Here is a 10423-nt window from a genome sequence, read left to right on the forward strand (position 1 = left end):
CACAGATGCTTTGGGTTCATGGCACACATCTGTGAGAACATTGGAAGGACATTTCTCATGTCATGGGCTGAGGATTTGCAGAGCTAATTCCTGCCTGACTACGGGAGCCCTGCGCAAAGGCTGACTTGCCTAGTTTCTTATAAACACAATATTTCCTGTCTGAGCCATGCTGGCACCTACCCCAGGGACCCTCTGCAGGTAATTTTTTTAAGCAGAGTGCACTAGGTTTGAGGATCTCCTCTGAAATCGTTGACCAGTGACTCCCAGGAACTTGCTGCCTGAGTTTCCTGGGAGAGCACAGGCCTCTCTTCTGTGTCACCCCATGACTTGTTGACTGAGCCACATCATCGTCCCGCATTACCAGATGGTGTTGGCTCCCCTCCCTTCTGCTGGAGACTTCTTCCATTCTCCTGTAGGAGGGAAGCCAGCGACACCCGCAGCACTTAAGCATCTAGGTGGAATTAAATTTCACTGGGAATTATTTGTTGCTTTATGTTCTCAATCCTTCTGTATCTAATCCTTTATTTTTGAAGTTGTCAGGTTTTTAATGTCAGCGAACCAGAGAGTGTATAAACAGTACCTAGCACATAATGGCACCGAGTGATTTCTGATCTGTTTCTATGCCTACGACAGATGGTTATCAGACTTAAGTTGCTGCCTGTCACTCGCTGCACTGAATTGTACCTTTGTGGCGTTCGGATGGGAAAGCAGTATTTTGTTGGTTTTGTTGCTCTGTAGGGCCTGAGTACCTGTACACAGAACTTAATCACTTTGGGAGGTGTGGTTCCTGGGAGATACTTAATTACTCCATGTAGGTAAGAACTAATGTAATTTAAAAGTCAGAGAAAATGAACACACAGTGAATTGGATAGGAAAGTGTTTATGAAAAAAAACTGGGTTTGTCCAACTCGTGTCCACGGTGCTGAGACCTTTTCCTGGCTTTGCACTAGAGTGACCCCTGGTGGTACTCAAGGAACCATATGTGGTGCCAGAGATTCCTACTGAGGTTGGCAGCAAGACCAGCACCTTACCCCCTGCCTGTGCTTTCTCTAGCCCCATTTAAAAAATGTTAAGAGGTACAAAACAACTATCTCCCTGTGTAATTCATCTTCCCACTTGAGTGATCTGTGCCACAGGGCAAGAGGGCACACCTTGATTCGGTTTACTGAATTGTTTCCCAAGACCTGCACTGTCCAGAAGGTCTGCTACCTGCCACATGTAGCTAGTTAAGGCAGAATGAAGTAAAAAGCCAATCCTTCAGTTACACCACACACATTTCAGGTGTTCAACAGCTGCCTGTGACCGGAAGCTGCCAGTGCAGTCTAGGCACAGGACATGTTATGGACTTCCTGGACAGCGCCACGCTAGAATAAATGCCAACTAAAATCAAGGTGTCTGTTATTTGGAAAGCATCAGTCAATATGCTTGTAAGAGATCAATTGTAAGACCAATGTATCATGTTCACAGGGGCCAGAGACAGCTCACGAGGCTGCGTACTCACTTTGCATGTAGTAGGCCCGAGTTTGACTCCCAGCACTTCATGGTCCTCTGAGCACTGCCAAGAACTAGCCTCAGACTTCCCATCTCTCCAAAATATTTTGGTTATAGTTTTTGATAATTACTATCAATAGTATTTATCATACTCAAAAGAAAATATAGTCCAGGATGTGTTTTCTGAAATTTTTTTTTACTTTCCCTCTTTATATGGCAGGGGAGGGGAGTACAATAAGAAAACCCTAGACTTTAGATGTTAACGGTTTTAAAGTTAGTTTTTATTAAACACAGTATCACAGTCATACACGTCCTCTTTCTTTGGCACCAATGCAGTCTCTGTAACATTACCAGAACTGGGTGGCACTACTCACTTTTCAGGCAGATTCTACTTCCTCCAGCGTGGGCCATGACTGGCAGGTCTGTGCAGACACAAGGGACCCATGACACCTTGTCATTTCCTTTACTCAAAAGGAACTGGAGGTGGCCTGGCGGTCTGGGAAAACAAATCTGACTACTGATAAACAAGTCTTTCTTCAATATAACTGGTTTCAGCAAAGACAACAGGTATGCTGGGGAGAAGCTTGGACCAGGAGGCTTCCTTTTTATCGTATTCCCACCATCCCTAAACTCTGACCACCTTTGGGGATCACACCTGGTGGTGCTCAGGGATTACTCTTGGCTACACCAGTACTTGGTACCATGCATCAAACCTGGGCCTTCCCACGCATCAGTTCTTGGAGCCCTCTCCCTGGTTATGCAGGGTCACCTGTGATCAGGTAAGGGGCCCATTCAGTGACTAAGACGCACTCCCACAGCACATTTTCACCGTACTGGGATCGGGTTGATAGTTAGGCCTTTTTCCTCCACAAGTTGATGAGGAAACCTGGGAGGATGTGGCTAGGACAGCTGAAGCTAGTCACAGAGCCCTCTTGGCAAATGGCCGAATTTCATGGCTACTACAAGGTCGAGTCTAATCCAGCTCACTGGGGCTGTCATAGTCAAACTCTTTCTGTACGTCCAAAGGGTACTTGCTCCACAGCTGCGGTCTCCTGTTGCGTCTTTCATCTTCACTGCAGCTGCTGTAGTCACCAGAATCTAGAGTGAGGGAACAGGTGGAGATCTAACTATTAATCCCTTTTCTTTCAGAAAGGTCTGTTTTTGTTTCCTATTCTAAAACACCTTTTTGAGAGAATCCAGAATACACAATAATTTAAGAACAAACAGTAATATTTCTCCCATCTAAATAAGGCCTTGACCTTGCAGTATTTTGTCATTTCTCCTCTAAGTCCATTTTCTTCTCCCAATACCCTAGCTTTACACAGGACATTGCTTTATTGCTATGTTACACCCCCAGCCCCTAAGTAAAGGCCTGTTTGGGTTCTAGAGTATTCCACAGTTTGATTGTTCCTGATTAACAACTCATGATCTCTGGCACCACCAAAAAAAACAGAACAATGACAACAAATTCCAAGGCTTTATGACATGATTTTTAATATATACTTTTGGGGGAGTGGGGTGGGGGTCTACATAAAGGCAGTGCTCAGGGCTTACTCCTGGTCCTGTGCTCAGAATCACTTCAGGCAGGATTTGGGGGACCATATGAGGTACTCAGGATCAAACCTGGGTTTGATCGAGGAAAACACCTTACACACTGTACTATCTTTCTCCAGTTCTAAGGGAGGAAAGGGACACCTGCCAAATCCATTCACACCTCATTCACAGATCCCAGCAGACCTGTGACCCACTCACCTCTGGAATCTTCCTCATCACTGTCATCCTCCTCATCTGGGTACTCATTGCGCCAATTATTTTCACTGTTCTCATCATCTTCATCTTCATAGGTGTCCTCTGATGGCTGGTCATTGTTCACCTGCACATATCATGCAAACATGAGTATAACCAACTGTAGCTCTAACGTTATGCTATGGGGAAAGCTTTAGTAGGCCAAGTTGGAAGGTGTGTGACGGAAAGGCAGCCTAGGAGCCAGTCTGACTCGGCTCTGCTGCACTCAGCTTTCAAGAGTGGGGCAGCAGGATTATTCCCTGAGTCCAGCGCAGGCACCAGCCCTGCGGGATAGTGTAAACACCACCAACATGGGGCGCACCAGGGCGGGAACGGGAATATGTACTGTCTCACAGCAAGAGTATAATAAGCATCACCTTTTCTCATTAATCACTCTAGAACGTGTCCTGAGAATGATACCAGATATTAGTTTTGCTGTTTTTCTGTTGTGGTGGTGGTTGTAGTTCTTAAGACTTTAAAATACACTTTTTTTTGGGGGGGGGGGAGGTGGTCCTGGTGTCTACCTCTGTAAATACTTGGCTCAGTGGGTCTGAAGGTCCAATTATTTGAGTCCAGCAGTGCTCATGGGACCATGTGGTGCCTGGGATTGAATGCAGGGATTCGCATGGAAGGCATAAGCTCCAGCCCTTTGACCTACCTTCCTGGCCTCTAGAATAACAACATTTTAAGCAAACACAAGAACCAAGATCAGTGTGGGTAGGAATGGAAGCAGGAACGCAAAGCTTTCTGAGGGAAAAATCCACGAGGGCTGCCTCATGCCCTCCTCACAGGCCTCTTACCAGCTCCCACTCCTGGCTGTAAGGCTGCACAGAGAGGACATTCTCGATCCACCCGGGAGTGGCCATCTCTAAGTAGTAAATGTCATACACATAATCATCTTTCTGTTCCTCCTGCGGCCCAACTCTGGGGCCATCCTCTGATAACGTCAGCCGTTCCCGGATCAACTCTACAGAGTTGCAGAGGATAGCGTCTGGGTTGGAGGGCTGGAAGGAAAAGAGCAAACACACGCGGGAATTAAAATCTGTTTCAAGAAGAGAAGCCTAAGATGCCTCCCAACAGCTTTCTACAGATTCTTTTTTTTTTGGGGGGGGGTTGTTTATTGTACAACACCCCAAACTGCTCAGTTATAGCTCCTGGTGATGCTTGAGGGACCATGCAGTGCTGGGCCTCCAGCGTGCAAAGCACCTGCTCCAATCCTTTGAGCTATATTCCTGGCCCGGACTCAAGCTATTAGCCCTAGGGCCTACTAAGCTCAGCAACAAAACCAAGACCTTAGGAAATCTATTAAGGGTAATGTGTACTTCTTTTGAGAGACTCATGCTAGCTCGCTGCTTTTCTGGAGGATTCAGGTCCAAGGAGGCCCCGCAGAGCTCACTTGTCTTGCTCTCAGGCTCTGCTTGACAGTCTGTCTTTGGTAGGATGTTCTCGTCACAGGGATCCGCAGACCCAAAGCAGCTTCTCTCTGTGGCTGACCCCCAAATGGGTCTAAGAGCCTAAGGATGATTCCTGAAGTCTGGTAACTAGCAGCAGCCATCACCGATTACTTGCTCACACGACATCTTTTTTTTTATAATTTATTTTTTTTGGCTCCCCGTGACGTATTCAATATGCCAATCACAGTAACAACAAAATCTCCAATGGAGACGTTACTGGGCCCGCTTGAGCAAATCGACGAACAACGGGAGGGCCTTTACCTTTACCTTTATTTTTTTTGGTTTCTGGACCACACTGGGTGGCGCTCAGGGTTTATTTCTGGTTCTGACTCAGGGATGACTCTTGGTGGTGCCCAGTTGACCATATGGGATGCCAGGGATTGTATCCGGGTCAGCCATGTGCAAGATAAGCCCTCTACAAGTACTATGGCTCCGGAGCCGACATCTGCTTTTAATCACAAATCAGGGGTCAACAGGCAATGCTCAGGGGCCCACAGGTGACAGGGATTGAACCTGTGGCTCTAGCAAGTCCTGAGCTATCTCCCAGTCCTTCCCTTGTGCTAGAAAGAACAGCTTGAGAGGGACTGAAGTAGATGGCAACGGCCGGCTCAGAGGTGGAGTGGCTGCAGTTTGTTATCTGGTTCTGCAGTCAACCGGGAAGCAGAGGGACGTGCTTGCTGCAAGCGACTCTTCTTGAAAAATTCATCACATGGGCTGCAGAGACAGCACAGCACAGTGGGGAGGGCGCTTGCCGTGCATGTGGCCAACCAACCCTGCCACCACATAAAATCCCAAGGCTTGCCAGGCGTGATCCCTAAGCGCAGCGCTAGGAGTAAGCTCTGAGCACCACCAAGTGTGGACCAAAAGCCAAAAGCTGGGGTGGGGTGGGGTGGGGGAGGGAGGGAGGGAGAAAGAAAGAGTGAGAGAGAGAGAGAGAGAGAGAGAATATTCATCACAGGAGGCTGTGGCAGACGCAGTGACCAAACTCTACTACTACATGCTAATGGGAATTCTTTCTTTCTTGTTCCAGTGTTTAGGAACTAGAGATGTAATGTTTTGTGTGGCCTTCTAACTTCACAGCGGCTAACAAGTTATTTGTTGTTGTGTTTTAATAGCAGTCCCCCAGCAATACTTTGGGGCTGTGGGGAAGTCCTATGGTACAAGACTGACAGTTTGGTGTTCAGGCCGGCCCCAGGATGTGGTGCTCTGGGGGACCACACAGTGCCAGGAATGAACTTTAGGCCTTATGCACTCGAAGCAAGTGCTCCACCCCTCTCAGCTATATCCCTGGCTTTACAAAGAAAAGCTTAGCTTTTAACACACAAGCCCATCAAATCAGCAAATCATATAGTCATTAAACACACTGGCTAGAGATACAAACAACAGAATTTCTTGCTCAGAAAGAAATCAATTTTACTCCTGTTTGGGGTCACTGTCCCGTTGTTCATCGATTTGCTCGAGTGGGCCCCGCAACATTGTGAGACTTGTTACTGTGTTTGGCATGCCAGGCTCTCTGAGGGGGTGGAGGAATCGAACTCGGGTCAGCCCAGTAGGTTGCGTGCTAGGCAAACGCCCTACCCGCTGTGTCATCGCTCCAGTTTGGGGTAGGAGGAGAAAAGTATAGTACTTCTTTGTTTTCTATAATGAACACATCATTTATATTAATAATTTATTATTTTGTAATTTTATTCCCTTCTCCTCTTGCCTTCCCTTGGTGGTTGGTAATGTTGCAGTGACAGGGGTTCCTTAAACAGCCCAAGCTCTTTTTCATGCTTTCCAATAAGTAAAGTCATAGCGTCCTCCTGAAGAGTTCTATCACTTTTTTTTTTGAGGGGCGGGGGGAGCTTTTTCGGTCACACCCGGCGATGCATAGGGTCCTGGTTCATGCACTCAGAAATTACTCCTGGCGGTGCTCAGGGGCCATATGGGATGCTGGGAATCGAACCCAGGTCAGTCGTGTGCAAGGCATATGCCCAACCCGCTGTGCTACAGCTCCATCCCCAAGTTTTATCACTTTTAAGCGCCCAGTCACCTGCCGTTTTAATCATGGCCGTGCCAGTAACGCTACCAACAGCCTCCTATTCACATACAACCTCAGTTTGCTTTCAGCATATTCATTTTTTGCTTATTTGTTTTTGGGTCACACGCAACAGTGCTTTGGTACCAAAGTTTGGACCCTGGGCTCCCACATATAAAATGTGTCTCATTCAGCCCTTTGAGCTACCCCAGTTGCCTAAATATTTTCCTAAGACAATTTTGTGCAACGTTGTTGTTTAGTTTCCCTTCTCTCTTGAAGGGAATTGTATTTTGTGCTTGGAATCCCAAATGAGATTCAAAGCTGGGTGGGGCTCAAGCCTGGGCATGTAGGCCAGGTGGGGCTCAAATTCATGCTTGCAAGGCAAGTGATCTATCACTGAGCTCTACCTGGATCCATACATTTTTTTTGGGGGGGTGGAGTGGGGTGGAAGAGGGAGGGTTTAGGCCACACCCAGTGATGCTCAGGAGTTACTTCTGGCTCTGCACTCAGGAATTAGTTCTGGCAGTGCTCGGGGAACCATATGGGATGCCGGGGATCGAACCCAGGCCAGCCGTGTGCAAGGTCTTACCTGCTGTATTATATCCCCAGCCCCTCTGCAAGAATGTGTTTTTTAGGTTTTTTGTTTATATTGTGTTACTGGAAAAACCTGTCAGGTTCTCCATCAGTTTATTTACTATTTCTCCTATATAGCTATGACTTGATTCCATCGAACATTTAGTAACTTTTTTTTTGAACATTTAGAAACTTTTATAGCTCATGAATTGGTCTGAATCTAGTTTTGTAGAAGATATGTCTATGGATATGCCTAAATTGCTATTTAGACTGAACTAGTCCTATGAGTAAATGTTATTTTGCTGTGATATGTGTTTTTTCTGTTTTCTTTGGGTGCCATCTGGTGGTGCTCAGTGCTTAGGGGTTGCTTCTGGTGGTGCCTCAGATCTGACAGAGGGCTCCCGCATGTAAAGCATCATTCCAGCCCTTGAGGCCCCTGGGACCCCTTCGGTTGTCCCTTTCCTCTTTCCTCGGTCTTTCTGCATATAATCAAGGTGGTAGTGAGGCACGAATCTTAGTAAAATATAAGTAGTGGGAAGCCAACTGGGGGAACAGTGATACGACTGCCTCAAACTGGATTTGCCAACCAGGACCAGGCCTGCAGGTTTCCGGCCCCTGTTTACAACCTGCCAGGCACATCCCATCATTTCGGGGTGCAGCCAGCAACCATCCCCACACACCACTGCTCCCTCCAGCCCGCTGGGCTTCCAGCAAGCTGACCCCCAACATGCGCATTCTTTAGGGCCTTTACAACAGCAGGTCCTGAGCTTGGAACGCAGCCACACCCCTTTCTAGGACACACACAGCGCCCTACCATTCCTTCCTCTGCTCCAATGCATTCTTTTCTCTCTCTATCTCTTTCCTTTTCTCCTCTCCCTCCCTCCCTCTCTCTGTCACACCCAGAGATGCTCAGGGGTTACTTCTGGCTCTGAACTCTCCTGGCAGTGCTCAGGGGACCATATGGGATGCCCGGGATCGAACCCGGGTCGGCAGTGTGCAAGGCAAACGCCCTCCACGTTAGACTGTTGCTCCGCCCCCCCAATGCCATTCTCATTCTCTCTTTCCCCGTTTTCATTCCCGTCCCCTTCCTTAGAGCCAAGACCCCCCCCCCCCCCAACAACATTCGATCGACTTCTGTAATTACCGTTTCTCCCTTCTGCCCGCAACGCTTCTCCTGGCCACAAGCCTCGGGGGGTGCCTGGCCCCCAGCTGGGTGGGCGTTCAGTTAAGACACTGATGTTAGGCATCACCACATCCGTGCAAAGCAGGGCCGGCCGCGTCATCCGTTTCTAAGGGGCACCCGCACGCATCCTCCCGGGCGTCGACCCCGCGTCCGTCCCCGCCCGTCACTGACCGTGCAGGCGGCCCCGGCGCCGGCGGCCTCTGGCTCCCCTTCCTCGTGGACCAGGTCGAAGAGCTGGAAGCCGGCGTCCTCGGTGGCCTCTGCGTCTCCCGGGCCGGCCGCGGGCTCCAGGCCGGCCGCGAGCGTCCCCAGGGACCGGCGGCTGGCGACCACCCGGTAGCGACCCTCCTGCCGGCTCCGGGACGCCGATTCGCGGAGGTCGCGGCGGATCCGCTGCTCGCTGCTCCGCGCAGGGCGCAAGGCGGCGCGGACGAGCGGCTGGACCGGCTCCTCCTGCGGGCAGGCAGAGACGCGCGGAGGGTCGTGAGGGGGCCGGGGGGCCGGGGGGATGCAGTTCCACCCCGGCCGCGCGGGTCTCCCCACCCTCACACGTTCACACCCACTCGATCCTCCCCCCACCGCATCCCTCACCTGCGTGCGTACGGTGGCCACTAACTGGAAGACATTTTTCTCCGCGTCTCCCTCGGGACCCCGGGGGGACGTCTCCTGGGTCTCCGACCGTTCGGCCCCGCTTCGAAGGCGTTTGCAAGCGAGGACCAGGGCCTCGGCGGGCTCGGCGCTCCGCTTTCGCTTCACGCGCAGCACCGCAGTGCGGCCGCCCTCCATGGCGCGGCCGCCGACTGAGGAGGACGAGGCCCGGGCGACGCGCGCTCCGAGTTCCACTTCCGGGCCCTCGGAGGCCCCGCCCACTCGGCACGGGAAGTCCCGCCCCCGCGCGCCGGCGGCGGCAAGATGGCGGCGGCGGCGGCGGCGGCGCAAGGAAGCGGAGCGGTTCCTGCGGCTGGTGAGGCGCTCGGCTGGGCGGGCGCGGCGGGACGGGGCTCGCGGGGCCGGGCCGCGCCCGCAGCCGGCTCTGACCGAGGGGCCCGGCCGAGGGCGAGCTCGGACGCGGGGAGCAGCTCCGGAGTCCGCGTGGGGAGGCGCTTAGGCTCCCCGCAGTGACCGAGACCCGAGCCTCTCTCCACGCGCCGCCCGAGCGGGTCACGGTTCTCGGGTGCCGGGAGCCGCGGGTGGGCTTCGTGGCAGCCTCTTCACTCACTCGCCGGGGCGGCCCGCTGGCAGGTCCAGGGAATTGGGTGATGCCCTGGCGCCGGGAGCCCCGAGCGGCCCCGCGTGCGCCGGGAACGGGACGCAAACGCCTCTCGCGCCCACCCGCCAGGCACCTGCCGTTTCTCGGGGCGAGCGCTCCAGTCCCGCGGGCGCGTGTCAGATTTGCCTCCGCGCCTCTCCGTTCCTCCTTCAGCGGGGGGTTGCTTTGGGGGAAAAGTTGGGGTAGGGACTTCTGTAACAAACTTAGTTATTTGGGGGCGTGGGGTGGGGGACAGCCAGCAGCGCTCCGGGCGGCTTCAGGCTCTGCTGCAGCTCGCGGTGTGGAGTGGAACATGCAGTGCCTGCGGCTTGAGCCCGGGGGCTCCCAGGTGTGCAGAGCGGCTCAGCATGCTGAGCTCTTCCTTAGAAGTTGTGTTTTTGGTTTTTTTTGGGGGGGCGGGGAGGGGGTTGGCTATATCTGGCAGTGCTCAGGGATTACTCTTGGCGCTACACCCTGGGATCACTCCTGGTGGTGCTCAGGGGACCATCTGGGATGCTGGGATGCTGGGAATGCTTGATCTCGGGTCAGCTTCATGCAAAGCACAAAAACTACATGCTGTCCCGTGGCTTCAGCCCCTTTTCTAAAGTTTAGTGGTTTTGATTTTTTAGCCTACCAGGAGTGAGCCTGTCCTCAGTTTTTATTGTTTTCAA

The 10423-nt window shown here is 51.8% G+C and overlaps 1 protein-coding gene across 1 annotated transcript; it reads right to left on the reverse strand.

Annotated features, from left to right (window-relative positions):
- Window positions 1–1734: 1734 nt before the first annotated feature.
- SLC7A6OS (solute carrier family 7 member 6 opposite strand) lies at window positions 1735–9303 on the reverse strand. Its single transcript, XM_056136297.1, has 5 exons — window positions 9095–9303; window positions 8675–8956; window positions 4077–4280; window positions 3244–3364; window positions 1735–2589 (listed from the first exon to the last, which is right to left on the reverse strand). Exons 1-5 carry the CDS (start codon window positions 9287–9289, stop codon window positions 2465–2467), a joined length of 927 nt encoding a protein of 308 aa, XP_055992272.1. The 5' UTR covers window positions 9290–9303; the 3' UTR covers window positions 1735–2464.
- Between the last annotated feature and the right edge of the window lie 1120 nt (window positions 9304–10423).

The sequence above is a fragment of the Sorex fumeus genome, unplaced genomic scaffold (genome assembly GCF_029834395.1).
Source record: "Sorex fumeus unplaced genomic scaffold, SorFum_2.1 ptg000122l, whole genome shotgun sequence".
NCBI classification, from domain to species: Eukaryota; Metazoa; Chordata; class Mammalia; order Eulipotyphla; family Soricidae; genus Sorex; species Sorex fumeus.

Coding starts and splice junctions, on each gene's coding strand:
- SLC7A6OS (XM_056136297.1), bottom strand. CDS start 9,289: ATGGAGGGCGGCCGCACTGCGGTGCTGCGCGTGAAGCGAAAGCGGAGC. Junction 8,957..9,094: donor TGGCCACCGTACGCACGCAG/GTGAGGGATGCG, acceptor GCCTGCCCGCAG/GAGGAGCCGGTCCAGCCGCT. Junction 2,590..3,243: donor TGATGAGGAAGATTCCAGAG/GTGAGTGGGTCA, acceptor CCCTCACTCTAG/ATTCTGGTGACTACAGCAGC.